General features: G+C 44.0%; 1 protein-coding gene across 29 annotated transcripts in view; it reads right to left on the minus strand.

The window, feature by feature from the left end:
* KLC1 (kinesin light chain 1) overlaps positions 1 to 21,769 on the minus strand; it is an 89,040-nt gene that overhangs the window by 44,394 nt on the left and 22,877 nt on the right. For all 29 annotated transcript variants that reach the window (XM_037831742.1, XM_037831729.1, XM_037831737.1 and 26 more), the window contains 4 exons: positions 9,917 to 10,178; positions 7,564 to 7,794; positions 5,258 to 5,336; positions 4,482 to 4,707 (listed from right to left, as the gene is read on the minus strand). In XM_037831742.1, the coding sequence (XP_037687670.1) occupies positions 4,482 to 4,707; positions 5,258 to 5,336; positions 7,564 to 7,794; positions 9,917 to 10,177 (797 nt within the window). In that variant the 5' untranslated portion in view covers position 10,178. Of the gene's footprint in view, positions 1 to 4,481; positions 4,708 to 5,257; positions 5,337 to 7,563; positions 7,795 to 9,916; positions 10,179 to 21,769 lie in introns of those variants that run through there.

Consider the following 21,769-nt stretch of genomic DNA (forward strand, 5'->3'; position numbering starts at 1 on the left):
ATACCAGGCCTCAGCCCAGACCTACTAGGAATCAGAAACTGGAGGTGAGCTCAGCAGCCCTCCGGGACATTCCAGCCACACTGAGGTTTGAGGACCACTGCTTCACAGCTGTGATGTCCAGCACAGTGGCTAACAGCCACAGTCAGCCTTATACATCCAATTTTTAATTAACTGGAATTATACCGGCCACCATAAATCACTGTCCTGGACAGCACTGCTCCAAAGCAGTGCTTTTCAGCCTTTTTGGAATCCTGGTCCCTTTTGAGAGTGTGATGACAAGCGCAGACCCCTCTCGTGCATCCCTGGTCCTCCCTGTTGCGCAGCAGGGCCCACCAGGGGCTCCTGGAGAGCTCTGTGCACCAGCTTGGGTTTAAGCAGAGCCAGAGTTCATACCTGACTTGCTAAATTCCCAGGCTCTGAAGAAAGGAGTCAGAAAATGTGACAATAAATAAGACCCAAGTCTCGACCAGTCCTTACTAAACGCATGTCTACCGATACCTGCTCTGCCTAAGCAGAAATGCTCCCAGCACTGTCGGCATTGCTGCCAGGAAAACTACTTTACTCCTTCAAACAGTGGGCTGAGCAGACATCTCAGATTAGGTCTTAAGGCTGAGAAAAGTAAAACGTGGTTCCCTAAATGAAAACAAAAGTATACTGTAGTAAGACTTAAAATCCTAATAGAAAAACGGACAAGATAACAGAAAATTCACAAATGAATACAAATGACTAAACATATGATCAAAGAAATACAAATTAAAATGCAACACTCCAAATGTTAATAACAGGGAAAACCATGTGTCTGAAAGGGGAGTATATGAGAATTCTGTTCTTTCTGCATGATTTTTCTGTAAATCTACAACTGCCCTAATAAAAAAAAATTTTTTTAAGAAAAAGGCACAACAGTCCACTCAAACAGATACATGCACATCAGTGTTCATAGTGGCATTATTCACAACTGCCCAAAGATGGAAGTAACCCTAGTGGTCTATACACACCATGGAGTATTATTCGGCCGTAAAAAGGAATGGAGTCCTGATGCATGCGACAACATGGACAAACCCTGAAGCCATCATGTGGAGTTGAAGTAAGCCAGACACAAAAGGACAAATATTGTATGATCTCACTGATATGAAATAATTAGATTAAGCAAACTCAGTCGAGTCAGAAACTAGAACAGCGGCCACCAGGGATGCGGCTGGGGTGGGGAATGGGGAGCTAATGCTCGCTTGGTGCTGAGTCTCACTTTGGGGTGATGGAGAAGTTTGGTGATGGAGGAGTTTGGTAAAGGAGGGTGGTGGTGGTCACACAACACTGTGAGTGTAACAGGAATTGTATATTTCAGTGTGGCTAAAAAAGGAAATTTTAGGTTGTATATATGTTACAAAATAGAATTAGAAACCACAGAATTTGACAACACAAACGGTGAACCCTAATGTGAACTGTGGACGACAGCTAATACTGTAATTATAATAGTCATTTCATCAACTGTAACAAAGGTGCCATACTAATGCAAAGTATTCATAGGAGGGAAAACTGTTTGTGGGTGGGATATATGGGAACTCTATACTTCCTGCATGACTTTTCTATAAACCTACAACTTCTCTTTAATTAAAAAAAAAAGTAAATAAATAAATGTAAAAATACATTTTAGAAAGAGATAAGGGAAGGAGGGAGGGACGACAACTTCAAAAAAGAGCGGGCGCCCACTCTGGTGGCCCCATGGATGAGGGTGTGGCAGGGGCACGGGCACCCCTTTCTAATGAACCAGCAGAGTGGCACCAAGTCATGCCGTGCTTTTCATCCACTCATTTCATTTGGGAATTTATCTTAAAAAAAAAAAAAAAAAAAAATCTAAAATCTTGAAACAAACTTTAAAGATGTTTATCAGTATAATATTAATGTTCCCCCAAAAAGCTTAAAATTAAATATCCTTCTCCCAGGGATGAGCCTGGCCCTGGCATCATGGGATTGACAATGCCTTCTTGACCAAAAGGGGGAAAAGAAATGGAACAAAATAAGGTTGCAGTGGCTGAGAGATTTCAAATAGAGTCGAGAGTAACTGTCCTGGAGGTTATTCCTACGCAAGCTTCAGCCAGATACTGCAAGGTAGAGGCAGGTCAAACCCCAACCAACAGTATTCCCAAAACCCTAAAGAAAACCCAGGGCTGTACTGAGACTCTAAAAAAGTTTTACTTATTAAGTTTATTTTCCAGAAACTTAAAATCTCCAGATTGTTCCAATGCCAGCTAAGCCCTGAAACGTAACAGTCCCAGTCTCTCCCAGAACATCAACCAGTTGCATTCCCCTACCCTATAATGTCGACACCCCTTTTCAACACGAAGACATTAGAATGGTCATTGCCCAGATATCCCTGAAGATTGAGAAAATGATCAAATGAGAGGGAGGAGTTGTAACAGACAGGTTAGCATTTCACAAACGATTATGACTACTGAAGCATTATATAGCTATTTCTTTTTAGTTTCCAGTGTATTCGAACAGCCAGAAGGAAATATCTGAAATTGTGGAATTGTAACCCATATCTATATTTTGAAATTTGCTCTGTAACTACCTGTTAAACTGCGTTTTGAAATTTATCACTTTTCTACATAAATGTTATATTTCACAATAAAAAAAAGTCCCATAATAAGAGAATGATGAAATAACAAATTACAGTCTAACCCTAGGATGGAAAAGTGAATACAAATATGAATGTATATATAGCTACTAATTTTTTTTCCAATCTTTTTACTGACATGGGTAAACTTTTTGTATTTTGCCAATTTTTAAAAATTCTTTTAAAAAACCCATCTATATGGGTGCTTGTATTATTTCCACACCTTCCTGCTTTTCATCTCTGCTGTCCCTCTCCTGGCTCCGATTCTGTTACCATATCCCCAAGATCTAAGAGAAGCCCCCAACAGGTGGCCCTGCCTCCAGGCTGCAGCCCCTCCACTCCGTCCTCATCAGCACCACCACAGGGGCTCTCCTTCAAGCGATTCAGAGCCCACTGCTCCCCACGACCACTCCTCAGCCTCCTTTCAGCCTCATCTCTTACTACTGCCATGGAGTTACACCAAACTGGATGCCTCAGTGTCCCCCAAACCCCCCACCCCATGGCCACTCACTGAAACCCTACCCATCCTTCAAGGCCCAGTAAAACGCTCCCTCTCCTCCATTAATCCTTCCCTAATCCTCTCAACCGGAAGGAATCTTTCTGCTCCAATATCACTCCTGTATTCTCTTATGAACACAACACGGTTTCCCTGCTTCTCTAATTACATGTGCACACAAAGAGCATATTTCCTAAACAAGGTTATAAGGTCCTTTGGAAACAGACTTCAATCATCTTTGTGGAATATTTTGTATCTGCCAGGCACATGCACATCCCCTTCAACCCTACCCATGGCCCCTTAAGCCTCATTTTCAGAATGCAGGACCTGAGGCTCAGAAGGCAGTGCTCTGAGCACTAACACTCGTCTGAGGAGGCTGTTTAGCCCCGATACAAACTGAACTCTCCTGACTTCAAACTCAATGTTCTGATCCTCCCTTGAGAACAGTAATTGAAACTTACTCATCTTTAAGGCCTCAATGGAACCAGCTCAGGGTCTTACATATGATGGGTCTCAAAAAAATGTTTGTTAAATGAAACAATCAAATCAATAAAGGAAAATAAAGCAGGTAACTAAAATCCACAAACCTGGAAGAACCTCAGACAGACAAATTCCACCAGCCCCTCTGGCAGGGCCCCTTTTCCCTAATCCGCTTCTGCATCAGCTCAGCTCAGCCAGAGGATACAGGCAGTCCGAGGACCAACAGGGCTGCACCCTCCTCCCATGGACCATCACCCAGTCCCATGCAGGAGACCACTTAATTCCACTTAAGCCATGGTAACCAGGGATTCCTAAGGAGGAACCGTGCAGAGTATCGCGAGGGATGGAGACGTGCAGATGCCCTGGCCCTCAACTTCCAGCAACCAATATTCCAGGAGGAGAACTAACAGGATCCAAATAACCCCCATGCCAAGCACCATGCACAAGTGCATGAGAGAGGCTAAAAGAAAAGTGTGACGGGAGCCTAAGAGGGGCAAGGGCAGTGCGTCCCTTCAAAAAGGAGCTGGTGTGACCAACAATGCCCTTGCAAGGCAGGAAAGCTGCTGAGAGGTGTAAGTGGTGAGAGTTTTCTAGATAAAAGACACCTGGTGCAGAGCCTTGTGGAAAAAACATCAGACAAATCTAGCTGGGCTGGAGTGAAAGGTGTACGGGGCTGTTCTAGAGAGGCTGAGCTGGGTGGCTGCAGCTAGCGTCCATCCCGACTGCATGATGCCCTGGCCACAGAACTCAGCACTTGGTTTGAATTTAACTCCTGGGTTTTTGAAGAGATGTGGATGATAAGGCTAGAAAAGTATAGCTTATAAAAATACATATTTGAGGGGCAAGTTTATTAGAAGTAAATTAAGTGGATGACAATGAGAAAACACTAGCCTGTACACCAACGCCAGGATGTTCAGCATCGTCGCCACGTCGGGGTGATCGTGCCCAGAAGTCTTCTCCAGGTCCTCCAAAGCCTGCTTGCAGAGAGGCACAGCAACCTCATAGCGTCCTTGTGAAGCATACTGGATGACAAGGTTGTGCAGAGTCCGGAGCCGTGCAGGGATTTCGTAGCCACCCTGCTGGGCAGCAGCGGCTGCACTGCTATGCTGCTGTTGGACTACAGAGAGAGAACTTTATTTCAACTGTATTTTAAAGGAAGTTATCCAGAAGAATCATGTTGTTCAAAAATTTTCTTCTCTAGCTTTTATTCAAGCTAGTACTTGACCCCTATGCTATTTAAACCTTTTCCCAGTGCTCCCCAACGATGGTGGCTTATGAAGGACAAGGCGATGCCTGCTGACAATGCAACAAGATCTCTCCTGGCACCACAACAGTAATGGAAAAAAAGTTATTTTGACCTTGTTCACTCTGTAAGAATCAAACAGATCATGTCTGAATTGCTCATTCACCTCCTGTTTTCTATGATCGGGTCTAACGTATTCTAGATCCTAAAAAGCAAAAACCACTTTAAATCCTTTTGTGAAAGAGGCAAAGTGTAAATAAATCCAATAAATTGATAAAACAAAAGGTAATCCTAATGCACATGTGCTTTTGTTAGACAGGCTACAGGTACCAAGGCTTCTGGTAATTATTGTAATTACATCCTAAGATGAAAAGAAACTGTCTATTTTCTACTATGATACTGAACTGCATCAATCATCACTTACTTCCTTGGCCTGGGTCATCTTCATCATTTGGGAAAAGGTCATCCAGAGGTTCTTTGGTAGAATCAGTGTCTTTGTCCTCCTATAAAACAGACCAGAACAATCCTTAAAGTCTTACAAGTACTAGAATTCCTCTACTGAAAAGCTTTAATAAAAAATTAATTTTAATTACAGATTTTAGAAAAGGCCAGTTTTTAAGATCAAATGTAGAATTATCGACAGTGTGGCTCATCTAACAGCTTAGTAAAGAATAATATAAAGTTTGCTAGACCAGGACTCGAAAGACTCGAATGCAGGCCCTGGTCTGGCAGAACCAACCACCCCACATCTCCACGCCTCAGCCTCTTCATCAGGTGAGGAGTGAAACCCTTACTGAGATAAAAGCGTATTTGGAAACCAAACATCCAAGAACAGATTAAAATCAGCTCCTCTGATTCCTCCCTCTGGCCCTGCCTCCCTCACTCTGCCCACAAGCCACACAGCACAGCCACAGGGTCCCTAGGAGCAGCTTGAGATCTTCCAGCTTTAAAAGTGCACGACTCAGTCTCCCCAGACTGCTGACTAGTGGAAGGGGAAAGATGCCCACACAGGGAGAAGACAGACTCCCCTGGCCAGGTGAGCACATGAGGGACACTGCCTGACCGAGTGGGCTCCTCTGAGAAGGCCACACCCTTTCTAACGTTCCAGCCTGGGAAGCCCGGTCTGAAGACCCTCATAAAGAGCGAGCAGTCACAGCGAGAGCGAGGAAGGACCTGTGAGACAGCTGGCCTGCAGTCTTCAAAATGTCAATGTCAAGACAAAGACCGCGGGCCTGTGCAGGGGAAAGATGACCACTCGACACGGTACGTTATCCTAAACTGGACCCCAATGGAGTGAAAATGTGCCAGGAAGGACAACGTTGGGGCAATAAACAAAATGGAATGTGGACTACAGAGCAGACGGAGCACCCTACCAAGGTGAAAGCTTCTGAACGGGGCCCGGAGGGACTCGGCAGGACGGCCTCACTCCAGGGAAAGGTGCACAGAAACGTGGGAAAAGCAATCACTGAGACGACACACAGCCTCCGAGGGTAAAGGTAGCTCGCTGTGTCTTTTGTCCAAGTGTGACATTTTTTCAAAATAAAAAGTTTAAAAAGTCTCTCACTCAGAGAAACAAGCTTCCCCCTTCCTGACAAGATCATGCGCTCCAGGTGAACGAGAGGCGGGCATCCGCGTTCCATTCGTTCTCATGCCCACTACGGCCCACAGCAATACATCTTTTGAACCAGAACGTTTCATTTCCCCTGCTCCAGAGGAGGTGTGAGGGAGAGCAGCAGGACGCCCTGTGGGGACAGCCTTGCTGCCGCACCAGGCCCCCCGCGGCCCCCAGCAGGCACCTCCGGGCAAACCAGCCAGCCCGAGGCAGGCGTTAACAGTTCTGTCTGCACGCAGGGTGGGATCCAGGAAGGAATCCTGGATGGAGAAAGGACGTGAGTGGAAGGACCGGTGACATCAAATAAGGCTCTGCTTTAGTTAACAGTAATGTACTAATGTTAATTTCTTAGTTATGACAAATTTGTAAGATTGGAGGAAGCTTATACTGTCTTGCAACTTCTTTGTGAACCTAAAATTATTCCAAAATAAAAAGTCTACTTAAGGAAGTTAACGAAATAAGAAATAAATGGTGTATGAAAAATAGCTGAGCCTGCAATGGATATCCAAAAAGAGCGAATAGAAAAAAGAAAAAACCCCAAGTCCTTGGGGGACCCAAGCCCTGAGAACAGCGAGACAAGCCGGCCAGGGAAGGCCCATGAGGAGGCCGAGAGAGGCAGCAGGAGAACCAGGTGGTATCCGGGGAGCGAGGGGAGGAGAGCGGTTCAGAGAGAAAGTCAAGATCAACAACAGCATAAGCGGCAGAGCCCGAATGGTCAGTGTTTGGATTTGGCTTTAGAGGAGGTCGCTGGGGGCCTACTGTTTGGAAGCCACACTGCAATGGGGTAGAGAGGTTTAGGAAATGCCAGTCTTACACAGACCACATCCAAGAAACAGTGGGGAATGCTGCCTCTTTGCACTGTCCCTTATGTTTACAAACAATTCTTACATTTTCTGACTTTCATTCTAAAAAGCACCGAAGAATAGAAAAAGGCAAAGAGAACTTATGTGACTGATCCAGAGGCAAAAAAGTAAGACTCAATTCCAAGACCCACGATCCTTGGTCTTGCTAAATACAGTCACTCCAGGGGACAGGAAAACACTCACAGCTTTACTGAAATAACCTACTAACTGCAACATGGTAAATGTCAACACTAAATTCACTACAGAACCACTTACGGATGGAGAAATGTCGTCATCATATTTTTTTAACTGGTTCATGAATTCCAGGTGTTTCTTCTCTTCCTCCAGTTGAGCCACAGACTGCTCGCTCTTCTGTAGTTTCTGCTGCGTGTTGGCCAATTCATCCCGCAGCCACTGGTTCTCCTGGCACAGACGACGAACCTGAGCACGCAACTTCTGTTTCTCTGACTCTACGGCATTCAGATGATTTGACAAAGCCATCATGACCTGAACAGACAGGAACATTTAAAACATTGCAGGATAGCAAAAAAAAAAAAAAAAAACCAACGTCAGTTGCCCATGTTTGCATGGATCTACTTCTGGATGTTTTGTTCTGTTCCACTGATCTACAGGTCTATCTCTGACAATGCTACACTGTCTTAGTTAACCTTCCTCTATTGTAAGTCTTAAAACTGGGTAGAGTTCAATACTAGTGGTCAATAAGAGGGAGGGAAAAGGGGTATGGGATGTTTGGGGTCTTCTTTTTTCTTTTTATTTCTTTTTCTGGTGTAATGCAAATGATCTAAAAATGATCATGGTGATGAATATACAAATATGTGATGATACTGTGAACCACTGATTGTATACTTTGGATTAATTGTATGGTATGTGAATATATCTCAATAAAATTATGTTTAAAAAAAAAATTTTAGTAGATTGTCCACCAAAGGTCACCTCCCACCTACCCAAGCATTCTTCGGCTTAAGTTCAAAGCCTACACTTGCATATATTGTCTCCAAAATACAAATAAGGACAATTCACCATTTAGTTCAATTTCCACCCTTCAGCCATAGACTACATGTGGGGTATGGTAAAGAATATCATACTCAGAACAGCTACAAAAATTACCCATTCTTTTTTCTCTTTGAGAACATCTTGATGTACACACAGCAACTTTTCTGATGAAACTGTTTTTTTACTTTCTATCTAGATGGCCTCAACTTCATTTTTCATAAAGAGTAAAGAAGGAAAAAAACCTGTACCAGATGTGAGACTGTGCCACACGTGCAAACATGTACAGAGTGCGGGCCAGGGAGGGGCTGGTGGAGCCGGGGAAGGGTGGGCACAAAATCTTCCTCAGTGTTCCAAGATAAGGGAGGAAACCTTTGTAGCTACAAGCAAGGATAAGAAGGCATTACTGCATCCCCAGGCTTATGTTTAGGTCCCAGAACCAGGACGGGGACGTGTGCTCCCTGGTTCCAGGAACAGACCTGCCCGAGACCATAAGCAAGTTCCTAGGAGTCAAGAGTGTGGGTGTGCCCTTCTCTCTTTATTTTTCTCCTAGGTTTAAAACCTGAAACTCCAGAAGGTGAGGTTTTGCCTTTCTTCTTTTTTTGACCCCAGTATCTGCCAGACTAAAAAAGGAAGTTCATACCGCATCTCCTCAACAGAACATGAAAAATAATAGATTCACAATTTAGGATGAAGAACTCTAAAATGAGAAGATAGAAGGTTCCTTTGCTATAGAAGGATTTCCTTTATGGAAGCAGAAATTGGTGACTCAGCAGTCTCTAGTATGTGTCATTCAATCACTAGTCAAGAAGAAAGCTAAGAAAGAAATTGATATTTAATGTATTTCATTTCACCTAAGAGGTATCGGCAGAGCTATCAGGTTCCAAAAGTTATCAGGGGAGAAAAAAACCCAAGAGAGTCCCAGTTTTTTCACCTATCATCTAGCATGACAGAAACTAAGTTTCTTGTCCTAGGGTACTGCACAGACTATTAGCTGCCACCCAATAACCATTCTCCCCTTTATCAGGCTTAAGAACCGTGAACTTTAAGGGTTACAACATTCCGCAGCCTCCCTCACAGCTGGGTGTGGCCATGTAACCAAGTTCTGGCCAATGAAATGTAAGCAGTGTTGTGACAACTTCAGGAAGTAGCCTTCCAGGGAGCAGGCTCGTTCCTGCTCGCCTCTTCCCATTCCAAGCACGGGGCTGGAGGCCGACTTGGCCCAGGAGCCAGGCTGCCGAGGGGCAGCACAGCAGGGGCCACAGGAGCCTGGGTGTCCCCAACGACCCTGCAGCTCCCAGGGTCCGCCTACCTCGTTTTACACCTAGAGATGCCCATCTCTGTTGTTTAAGCCACTGTTGTTCTTTCGTATATGCAGCCAAATGATACACAGGGTGACTCTGACTTGGGCTCTGCTTTTTAAAATTCAGACATGCACGAATCAATAATCATTGAAATATCATCCATAACTGACATAGAAGTCGATCCCTGTTAGTCACCTAATGTAAGATTTTGTACATATCTTCCCTCTACTTCAGTTAACTATCTATTTCAAATCAAGTATCATTTTTTTCTAACCATCAGTTAATAATCTTGCCCGTGCCATTCTCACTGATACCTGTGCCTCACTCAGGCCAAGCTCCAACATTTCCAGTGACTTTCGGATCATGTTTGATTTTTCTTCCACCAGATTACTTTCATCATCTTTCTTCAAACACTTCAGTGTCTCAAGTAAACTTTGTAAAATGGAATTGTGTTCATTCTTCAGAGCTTCCAGCCCCTGAATTACTTGCTTTGTCTTAGAAATAATTTCATCCTGTGTAAGCTTCTCCAACTTGTCTTCCTTTATATACACCATTGTGGACATGTTGTCGTACATTCTAGAACAGAAAAAGAAAAAAAAAATTAGACCTCCTAGTACAGGTTATATCTCTGTTAAATCTTTTATATCTGTGTGAATATTTTAAATGAACAATTTTATAGGTGGATAATAAATATTTACATTTGTAATTTATTACCTTGAAATACTACATTCTATATTGCTTCTGTTTTTCCTTTCCAGATCAATTTAATACTTTTCTGGTTAATGTCAGCACTCTTTTTTACAAATAAAATGATAGCAACAGAAATTAATGCCAAAGATCAAAAGCAGCAGAACATACAAATGCCATTTCCAAAATACACAAAAATTTATCTCAATGTTTGCATGCTTTTTTTTCCTTAAGAAATTCACACGGGACACCAAATTCTGGGTAACACATTTAACCAAAGCCTTTAAAGGTGCCCATGGAGTTTCATGCAACCTACTGAGGTAAACCGGGAAAGACAAAGCTCATCAAGAGCTTGACCCTCAGGGACACACAGGCGAGAAGTCGTCAACCTGGACAAACCCAAGCCCAAGGGCTGCAGGCACCCTGGGGAGCCCGGGGGCAGGAGGGGCAGTCGGGGGAGAGGGCAGGGCCAGCCTGCAGAGGAAAGGACCCGAGGAAGCCACGAGCACGTCTCACGGTGGGAGCGCGAAGGGCAATGCCCGTCGTGGGGGCCACGGGAGCCCAAGCTCAGAGGGCTGAAAGTGCCCACTGTCTGCGAGCAGCTGCCCAGGGTACAGGGTGCTTGTGAAGGAGGGAGGCAGCGACAAGCCTGGGGATGCAGGCAGGAGCGAGGTCTCAGGAAACCGGCTCCTCTGTGGGTTTAGGCTTCATTCTGAAGACAAGAGCAGTGGGGAGGGGAGGGTTTTAGGTACAGGTAGTGGTCAGGACAGGAAAGAGGGCTCAGGCTCAGTGAAGCCACAGGTATAACCGGTCAAGGACAGACTGCACCTATGTCCCCTAGCCCTTTGCCAGGAGAAACCAAAAAGCCAAAGACCTCACTAACACCTCCTTCATGTGTTTTCCTACAATATAAAACACTGGAGATGCAAAGAAGAGTCTCTAGGCCCAGTAGGAAATGATGGCAACCTCTTTATTTGAAGCACCTATGGAAAATAATAGCTCCTGGGACCTGCTCATATAGGCAGATTAAATCCCTCCCGATTACCAAAAAGTCAGTATCACAATGTCACACACACACACAGATTAGAGTGAGAGCTGAAAAGAGGGGAAAGTAGGGCAGTTTTGTTTATGCTTTACAAAAACAACAACAACAACAACAACAAACAGGATAAAGGGTTTAAATACAGCAGGAAAACTAAAAGCTAAGCCTTAGGTACAGAAAAAAATCGGAACAAAATGAGAAAGACATTCACTCTAAGTGAGGGGATGACTGAATTCAGTAAGAAATTTAAGTAAATACATTCAAAGAAATCCAATATTAATTCTTAAAGAGATATCTTTAAAAACTGGCAACAAGGGACAAGAATAATGAATACTTTTGTTCTGTGGATGAAAAGGGAGGGAGGGAAGCAGGGAGAGAAGGACGACAACTGCTTAAGACAGTTTTTTTAAACTTACTCTTAAAAAAACTAATCAGGCCCTGAACAGCCTGCTCAAGATGCGGAGTGAGATGTTTCAGGGCTCCGTCCCTCCCACAGAAGCTATGAACCGCCACATCTTTCACAGAGCTCCATAAAGCAGTTAAAAGACTGCAGTAAGAGGGTGAGTGCCAAATGAAGAAACAAGGCTACTTAAAAGCCCTGGAGCACCCCTCCCCCACTAGGAGCAGAGCCCCCACCCCCCAGGCACTCCCAGTGTGGATCCTAAGTCCTGGTTCCGGAGGTAGCCACATACTGGGAGCTTGTGCACCTGGCCCAATCTGTCTGGCGGTGGCCTGAGGGGTTACAGTTCCAGAACTTGCCCTGCATATACAGGGCAGTTCACAGAGCTTCCTACAGAACGCTGCAGGAGAGCAGGCAAGTGATTGTCTGGGGCAAGGGATTGCTGGCTGTAGGACACCCAGCGCAGGGCCTGGGACAGGAGGAAACTGTCCCCAGGAAGAAGGGACAATCTGCCATAAACAGGGGAATTCCTAAGGCTACCTGTACATATCCCAGACACAATGCATGCTGAGAAAGGACCAGGGAAGCCCCTGTGCTTTGGCCTGGAGCTGTTCTCTAAGCTCACTGTATGGATGTGCCCTGAGGGAGAGCGCTCACACAGGGCAATCTGCACAGACTTCCCCCTCCCCAACAAAAGATTACAAAACATACAAAGAAATAGGAATTGAAGGCCCTGGCAATGGAGAAGATTAAAGCAGGAGAAACTAACAATGAGAACAAGACCCAGGACATAACAGACAACAGCTTTTTAAAAACGGTTCTAAATATACTCAAAAACTCCAAGGAAAACACGGGCAAAGAACTAAAAGAAGTCAGGAAAACAACAGATGAACACAAAGAGACTAGCAATAGAGATGGAAATTATGAAAAGGAATCAAAAAGAACTGAAGACCACAGTAACAGAAATTAAAAATTCCCTAGAGGGGTTCAACAGCAGATTGGAGCTGGCAGAAGAAAGAATCAGTGAAGCTGAGGATAAGACAACTGAAATCACTCAGTGTGAGGAGCAGGAAAAAGGAATGAAGAAAAGTGAACGGAGCCTGAGGAGCTTGTGGGACACCATCAGGCGTAAACACACACATCATGGGAGTCCAGAAAGAGAAGAAAGAGAAAGGGGCAGAGAGAATATTTTAAAAATAACGGCTGATCATTACTGCAAAGGAGAGGTGTGCCAGTTTGCATGTATTATGTCCCCCAAAACGTCATTTATCTTTGATGCAATTTTGTGGGGGCAGACATGTTAGTGTTGATTAGGTTGGAATCTTTTGATTGAGTGTTTCCATGGAGATATGACTCAATCAATTGTGAGTGAAATGTCAGATTGGATAATTTCCATGGAAGTGTTACCCCACCCATTCAGGGTGGGTGTTAATTGGATCACTGGAGTGGTATAAAGGAGTTCACAGACAGAAGGAGCTCAGAGCAACCAAGAATGACATTCTGGAGAGAGGTGCAACTTAGAGACATTTTGAAGATGGCCATTGAAAGCAGAGTTTTGCTGACGCTTTGGAGGTACTAGCCCAGAGTTTGCCCCAAGAGGCTGTTACAGAAACACTTTGGAGAATGCCATTTTGAAACACAACCTGGGAGCAAGCATACGCCAGCCACATGCCTTCCTAACTAACAGAGGTTTTCCGGATGCCAATGGCCTTTCTCCAGTGAAGGTACCCTATTGTTGATGCCTTACCTTGGACACTTTTATGGCCTTAAGACTATAACCTTGTAACCAAATAAACCCCATTTATAAAAGCCAATCCATTTCTGGTGTTTTGCAAAACGGCAGCATTAGCAAACTGGAACAAGAGGTGAATCCTGCTTATAACTATGCCTAAGAGTCTCCCCCTGAGTACCTCTTTGTTGCTCAGATGTGGCCCTCTCTCTCTAGCTAGGCGACCTCGGCAGGTGAACTCACTGCCCTCCACCCTAAGTGGGACCTGACTCCCAGGGGTGCAAATCTCCCTGGCAACGCAGGATATGACTCCCGGGGATGAATCTGGACCAACATCATGGGATTGAGAACATCTTCTTGACCAAAAGGGGGAGGAGAAATGAAACAAAATAAAGCTTCAGTGGCTGACAGATTTCAAATGGAGTTGAGAGGTCACTCTGGTGGGCATTCTTACACACTATATAGATAACCCTTTTTAGGTTTTAATGTATTGGAAGTAAATACCTGAAACTATCAAAATCCAACCCAGTAGCTTTGACTCTTGAAGATGACTGTGTAACAATGCAGCTTACAAGGGGTGACAGTGTGATTGTGAAAACCTTGTGGATCACACTCCCTTTATCCAGTGCATGGACAGATGAGTAGAAAAATGGGGACAAAAAACTAAATGAAAAATAGGGTGGGCATGATTTGGGTGTTCTCTTTTACTTTTATTTTTTTCTTATTTTCATTTTTTCTGGTACAAGGAAAATGTTCAAAAAATAGATTGGGGTGATGAATGATGGCACTGTGAACAGCTGATCATACATAATGGATGACTGTATGGTATGTGAATATATCTCAATAAAACTGAATTTTAAAAAAATGCCTGAAAACATCCCACATTTAATGAAAATCATGAATATACACATCCAAGACATTCAACAAATTCCAAACAGGATAAATCCAAATAGAACCACAGCTCATGTTATAATCAAACTGTTGAATGCCAAAACTAAAGAGAGAATTCTGAAAGCCCCAAGAGAGAAGCAACATGTCATGTACAAGGGAGCCTCAATAAGACTGAACACAGATTTCTCATTAGAAACCATAGAGGCAAGAAGGTGGTGGAATGACATATTTAAAGTGCTGACAGCAACAAATTGCCAAACAAGAATTCTGTATCTGGCAACTCTTTCAAAGTGAGGGAGAGGTTAACACATTAGCAAATAAACAAAAGCTGAGGAAGCTCATCCCCCTAGACTAGCCCTATAAGGGATGCTAAAGAGTTACAAATCCTTCAGAAAAGAAATGACAGTAGATCACAGTCACATGAAGAAATAAAGATCTTTGGTGAGCATAATGACAATGGTAAGTATAAATACCAGTCGTCTTGTATTTTTGACTTGTATCTCCACTTTTTACTTCCTACAGAATCTAAAAAGCAAATGCATAAAATGTAATGAGAAATCAGGGGTTCTAGCCTCATAATTTGTAAACATGTAATTTGTAACAAGAACTACATTAAAGGTAGGAGGGATGGAGAGAGACAGAAACATAGTTTCTGTATACTATTGAAATTAAGTTGGCATCAAAGAAAACGAGATTGTTATAGATTTAGAAAGTTAAATTTAAGCCCTATGGTAACTACAAAGAAAATACCAAAGAATATGCAAAAAAAAAAAAAAAAAAAAGTAGAATATGGGTTGCCAGTGGCAGGGGCAGGGGGAACGAGGAGCTAATGTAGGGTGTAGGGTTTCTGTTTGGGAAAACAGGAAAGTTTTAGTAACGGAAGGTGGTGAGGGTACTGCAATTTTGTGAATGCAATTAAACCCAATGAATGTTAAGACTGGGAGTGGTTGAGATGGGAAAGTTTATGTTATATATCTGTTCTCACAATTAAAAAAAAAAAAGAGCAACTAGAGTCAATGACAGTTAAATGCAACACATGATCCTGGATGGGATCTATCAGTGGGGAGAAAAGGCTCAAAGGGACATTATAGGGTCACAGGAAAAAAAGGAATGTAGACTATAAGCTGTATAGCAATGTTAAAGTTCTTAAACTTGATAACCGCACTTAAAGAAGTTGGATATTCTTGTGTGCTGGTTTGTATGTATTATGACCCCCAGAAAAAGTCATGTTCTTTAATGCAATCTTCTGGGCGCAGACGTATTAGTGTGGATTAGATTGTAATTCTTTGAGTGTTTCCATGGAGATGCGACCCACCCAACTGTAGGTGATGACTGATTAGATCATTTCCATGGAGGTGTGGCCCCCCCCATTCAGCGTGGGCCTTGATTAGTTTACGAGAGCACTATATAAGATCAGACAGAAGGAGCTTGCTGCTGCAGCCACGGGGGACACTTTGAAGAACCCACAGGAGCTGAGAGAGGAACTAAAACACAACCTAGAAGCAAGCAGACACCAGCCACATACCTTCCCAGCTAACAGAGGTTTTCCAGACGCCACTGACCATCCTTCAATGAAGGTACCCTACTGTTGATGCATTACCTCGCACATTTTATGGCCTTAAAACTGTAACTGTGTAACCAAATAAACCTCCTTTATAAAAGCCAATCCATTTCTGGCGTTTTGCAAAAGGGCAGCATTAGCAAACCGGAACACCTTGTTCTTAGGAAATGTATATAGCAATATTAAGTGTTCAAGGAGCACGGTGAATATAACCTGTGCTCAAGTGTCCAGAAAATGGATTGCTAAATAGACAAATGGACAGAATGATAAGGCAAATGTAGCTCTAAGTTTGAAAGCATTTCCAAATAAAAAGTTAAAATTACAAAAGAAAAAAGAAAATCAGAATTCAAATGTTCTGGAGGGCTGCTGAGCTCTCCTGAGAAGTGAAAGGTCAGGAGAGCAAAGACCCTGAACCAGCGTGATCCGGGCAGAGCCTGGCTGCCTCCATCGCCATCCCTGGGCTCCCCGGGAAATCCCTACACCCCCTGGGGCATCTGGTTCACAGGCCTAGCTCGCAGGGCCGTCAGAAGAAAGGGAGCGTGAGTGGGGAACGCCCACACGGAGGCCCTCAGTAAACAGCCTGGTCCTGGGAGCAACAGGGATGCAGAGCACCCAGGTACAAGACGGCTCAATGTCTGCACAGACGCCTCCTGCAAGGAGAACTCAGTACTTCACAAGACAGTCTGCTCCTCGTCAGACCGCTCCAGCATTTAGTCATAAAATTAGTCCTTTTGCAGAGCTGAAATCTGCCTCCTTGTATTTCTTCTACCCTTTGAGCCAACTTCTTCATTCTTAAGAAAACAAAAAATCGTTTACTGCCTCATCCATATAACAGTATTTCAAACACTGCATTGCAGTGACAGGGCTGTCCAAATTCAGTATTTCGGGGGCCATTCAATCACAATAGTATCCATAGGTCTTATCAAGTCACCACCCTACAAATGGACATGCCATTTCTCCAGGTGGAAAGAGACAATGGAAAAATATTTATACCACATGATAACTCTCTCAATTTCTGGGCAAAGATATTATGACCACAGGTGGGTTATACAGTAAATAGACTTAAGGCTACTGGGTGTTTAAAAAAAATAATAAAATTAGGTTTACACCCTCAAGCTATACTCTGAAATAAATTCCAGATTGATTAAATAATTAAATGTTTTTTAAAAGGCACAAGAACAGTAGAATACAGAGGCAAAGGTGAGAATATTCTCTGAACTGCAAAACACTGACAGAGTTTACCTAAAATAAGAAACTTCTAAAATTTGATGTAGAAACTAAATACACTTCTGAGGGAACACCATCTCATAGGCCTTCCACAGTGGGGGGTCCAAAAGTACATGGGCTTCCAGCCCAAAGGGCTACGGTACAGGTTACATTGAGTGCTGAAAAGCAAAAATCACTGGGAGTCTAAACTATCCCTTGTCAGCTTATAAATCACACTGTCCGGGACCTTCTGCCAACCCTGCTGCTGCATGTGCCTAGAGGTCGTCTGAGGAGAGAGCCCAGAACAATGCCAGGCACGGACAGATGTGTTTGATGCAGGCAGGAAGCAGCTTTGGGGCCAGCCCTCTCCTTCCTCCCGCAGGCCCCCTTGCAGCCTCAGTCTCCCTGCCAAGCAAGTGGCAACAACATCCACCCTACTGGGAGCAAACACAGCACAAGCTCAGAAATATTCCCGTCCCCTTCCCCTCTGGGTGACAAAGACTGTATCTGGCCCCAGATTATTCTCATCAACCAAGACACATATTTATGATGCTTTTATTTCCAGAAAAGAACTCTTTAAAGTACCATTGTTGCTCAATGCAAAATCTCCAGGGTAGAATCTGACAAACCCACTATCTGAACTAACCTCCTAAACACAAGAGGCCCTTCTTAGGGTCAAACCTCCTAAAGCCAGGAGCCCAGCAAAGGAACCAAGTTTCCAGAGCCCTGAAGACAAGGGGAAACACCCCCAAATACAGACTCAATTTCCACTCCACTTTCCTTAGCCCAGCAGCTGCCAAGAACAAAGGCCGCATGTCCTGATACCTAGCAAACAAATGCAGCACTGCCTCGCAGACCGACTGCTTCTCTGAGTGAGCACAAGTGTATTTGGGGAGAAGCTTTGAGAGCAGGTGGAGGAGCAGCTGTCTTTCTACAAGACCAGAGAGATTCCATGCAAGAATCTGGATGTCATGAAGGAGGCAATGGTCAGGCAGAGGAAGCTGCTGCAGAGACTGCTGGGAAGCTGGAGAAACAGGAGAAGAAATGCTTGAAGAAAGAAAAGCAGCAACTGACTGCAATTGCTCTCACGTCTTCAGAAAACAGCAGTACTCCAGAAGATGTGAGGAGGCAAGTGAGAGACCCAAGAAGAAAAAGCAAAAGCTCCAGGAGGCTCCTCAGGAGAATGGGTGGAAGCCCCATCTGCTTGTTGCTCCAAACCCAAGGAGACAAAAAGCAAGGAGGAGCTAGTTAGTAGTGATCTTGAAGAGAGAGCTGGCAGCACAGTACTCCCCAAGGGGAAGAAGTCTTCCCCCAAAGAGGACCCAGTCCGCGATCTTCAAGAGGCGGCCAACAGGAGTGCCCCCAGGAAAAAGGAGAACCTCTCCAAGGAGGCGCCGGTCAGCAGGGACCTGAAGAGGCTGTCAGCACTAAGAGCAGCTCCAAGAAAAAGAAAAAGTTGTAAAAACTATCCCAGGAAGATCAGAATGGACTTTCCCTGGGTGGCTATGCCCCAGCCCATTTCCTATACCCCAATAACAACAAATTTACAGGAAAAAAAAAAAAAAAAAAAAACCTGAGGGAGGACTTCCGGGAAGATGGCGGAGTAGGTGAGGTGGAACGGGCCACTCCTCTGTGAAAGTAACTGCAAAGGCACCGGAGGACACCAGGGACTGAGTTTCAGGGTGGGACTGGCCATAGAGGGTCCCCCGCAGTACGTGGAGGGGACACCGACAAAAACAGAGGAGAGACGGCGGCTGCAGGGACGTGGTGAATTTGTTTCCCATTTGGACCCCCCCACACAGGCCAACAGCAGCAAAACTGGGCAAGGCAGGGAGCAGCGGCCGTGCACCCCGTGCACCCACCTCGACAGTGTGCTGCGGGATGACGCTCCACAGCCAGACAGCGGGCAGCTCCCTGAGGAACCCAGCGGGCAGCTTTGCTCTCCGCCCACGAAGTCCAAGGCGGGGAGGATGCAACAGCGAGAGGCGGGGAAGGAGAGTCGCCACACCCCAGAGACTCGCGGGCGCAAGGCAGGCAGAGAGCCGGCAGGCAGGGCCCACGATCCGTCTGCGGGTGCCCTTGACGGGACTCCCTGCCTGCCTGCTCCGGCCCAGGTTGCAGCCCCAGGACAGGGATTCCTCCGAGAACCGGGCACTGATTGGCTCCCCACCCGGTTTGGTCTCCGCCCACCACACTGCAGAAGTTCGCGGAAGACATACTTGAGAGCGCCACCTGCTGGTAGACTTGGGAAACCGCACTCCTGCAAACCAAATTATATATAAATGCTCAAATAATTCTACACTTCCAAAAATAACCCTATCAAGACAAGCAAATGCGCTGAAGTCAACAGAAAATAACATAGCACTTGCAGGACCTAGAATATATGGACAAGCCAAACGAACAAATCAAAAAGTGGCAAAAGACACAAAATTTGGAATAATTAATTTAAAAAGTACAAACAAATCTCCAAAACAACTTCAACGAGATGGCTAAAGATATAAAGGAAACCAAGAAGACTCTACAAGGGCAGAAAGAATTTGAAAGAGTAAATTAAAAAAATAGCAGACCTTATGGAAATAAAAGACACTATGGCTCTAATTTAAAATATACTAGAGACATACAATAGCAGAATTGAAGAGGCAGAAGAAAGGATAAGTGAACTTGAGAGCAGAAAATACAAATGTGAGCACATAAAAGAACAAATAGGAAAAAAATAGAAAAATTTGAAATGGATCTCAGACAAATAATAGATGACATGAAGATAAGAATCATTGGTGTCCCAGAAGAAGAGAAGGGTAAAGGGCTAGAAAGAGTGTTTTAAGACATAGTTGAGGAAAACTTCCCAACCCTTCTAAATGACAGAAATACGCAAATCAAAGATGCCCAACTAACTCCAAACAGAATAAATCCAAATAAACCTACTCCAAGACATATACTGACTAGATTGCAAATGCTGAAGAGAAGGAGAAACTACTGAAAGCACCAAGAGAGAAGTGATTCACCATATACAAGGAAAACAACATACGACTAAGCACTGACTACTCAGCAGGCGCCACGGAGGCAAGAAGGCAGTGGTATGACATATTTAAGATTCTGAAAGAGAAAAACTGCCAGACAAGAATTCTTTATCCATCAAGGCGCACCTTCAAAGTTGAGTGAGAGTTTAAAATTTTCACAAACACTGAGAGAATTTGTTAACAAGAGACCTGCCCTGCAAGAAATACTAAAGAGACCTCTACCAGCTGAGAAAAAAAGAAAGGAGAGGTATGAAGAAGAGCACAGAACTGAAGAGTTATTAGTAAAGGTAGCATAAAGAAAAAAAGACAGAGAGGGAAAAAAATGTCTATTACAATAGTAGGGGACTTCAATACACCACTCTCTTCAATACACAGAACTAGACAGAGGACCAATAAGGAAACTGAGAACCTCAACAATATGATAAATGAATTAGACTTCATAGACATATATAGATCATTACATCCCAAACTACCAGGATATACATTCTTCTCTAGTGCCCATGGAACATTTTCCAGCATAGATCACAAGCTGGGGCACAAAACAAGTCTTACCAAATTTAAAAAGACTGAAATTATTCAAAGCACATTAGAATTGTACATTGCACAATGGAAAGCAACTAGAAATCAACAATCCCCAAAGAACCAGATCTTTCACAAATATATGGAGGTTAAACAGCACACTCCTAAACAACCAGTGGGTCAAAGAAAAAACTGCAAGAGAAACTGGCAAATATCTAGAGACGAATGAAAAAGAGAACACAACATACCAAAATCTGTGGGATGCGCCAAAGGCAGTGCTGAGAGGGAAATTTATACCTCTAAATGCATATATCAAAAAGCAAGAAAGAACTAAAACTAAAGACCTAACTGAACAACTGAAGAGGCTAGAGAATGATCAGCAAACTAACCCTAAAGCAAGTAGAAGAAAAGAAATAACAAGGATTAAAGCAGAAATAAATGATATGGAGAACAAAAATAATAGAGAGAATAAATAAAACCAAAAGTTGGTTCTTTGAGAGGATCAACAAGATTGACAGACCCTTAGCTAGACTGACAAAGTCAAAGAGAAGACCCAAATAAACAGAATTAGAAATGAGAAAAGGATAATTACTACAGATCCCGAAGAAATTAAAAAAAAAAAAAAACGTAAGAGGATACAATGGGAGGCAGGGCAAGATGGCAGACTGGTGAGCTGTAAGTTTTAGTTACTCCTCCAGGAAAGTAGGTAGAAAGCCAGGAACTGCGTGGACTGGACACCACAGAGCAATCTGTCTTTGAGCATACTTCATACAACACTCATGAAAATGTCGAACTGCTGAGATCAGCGAAATCTGTAAGTTTTTGCGGCCAGGGGACCCGCGCCCCTCCCTGCCAGGCTCAGTCCCATGGGAGGAGGGGCTGTCAGCTCCAGGAAGGAGAAGGGAGAACTGCAGTGGCAGCCCTTATCGGAAACTCATTCTACTGATCCATACTCCAACCATAGATAGACTGAGACCAGACACCAGAGAATCTGAGAGCTGCCAGCCCAGCAGAAAGGAGACAGGCATAGGAAAAAAAAACAACACGAAAAACTCCAAAATAAAAGCAGAGGATTTTTGGAGTTCTGGTGAACACAGAAAGGGGAAGGGCGGAGC

Source organism: Choloepus didactylus, chromosome 4 (genome assembly GCF_015220235.1).
Source record: "Choloepus didactylus isolate mChoDid1 chromosome 4, mChoDid1.pri, whole genome shotgun sequence".
In the NCBI taxonomy this organism is placed as follows: Eukaryota; Metazoa; Chordata; class Mammalia; order Pilosa; family Megalonychidae; genus Choloepus; species Choloepus didactylus.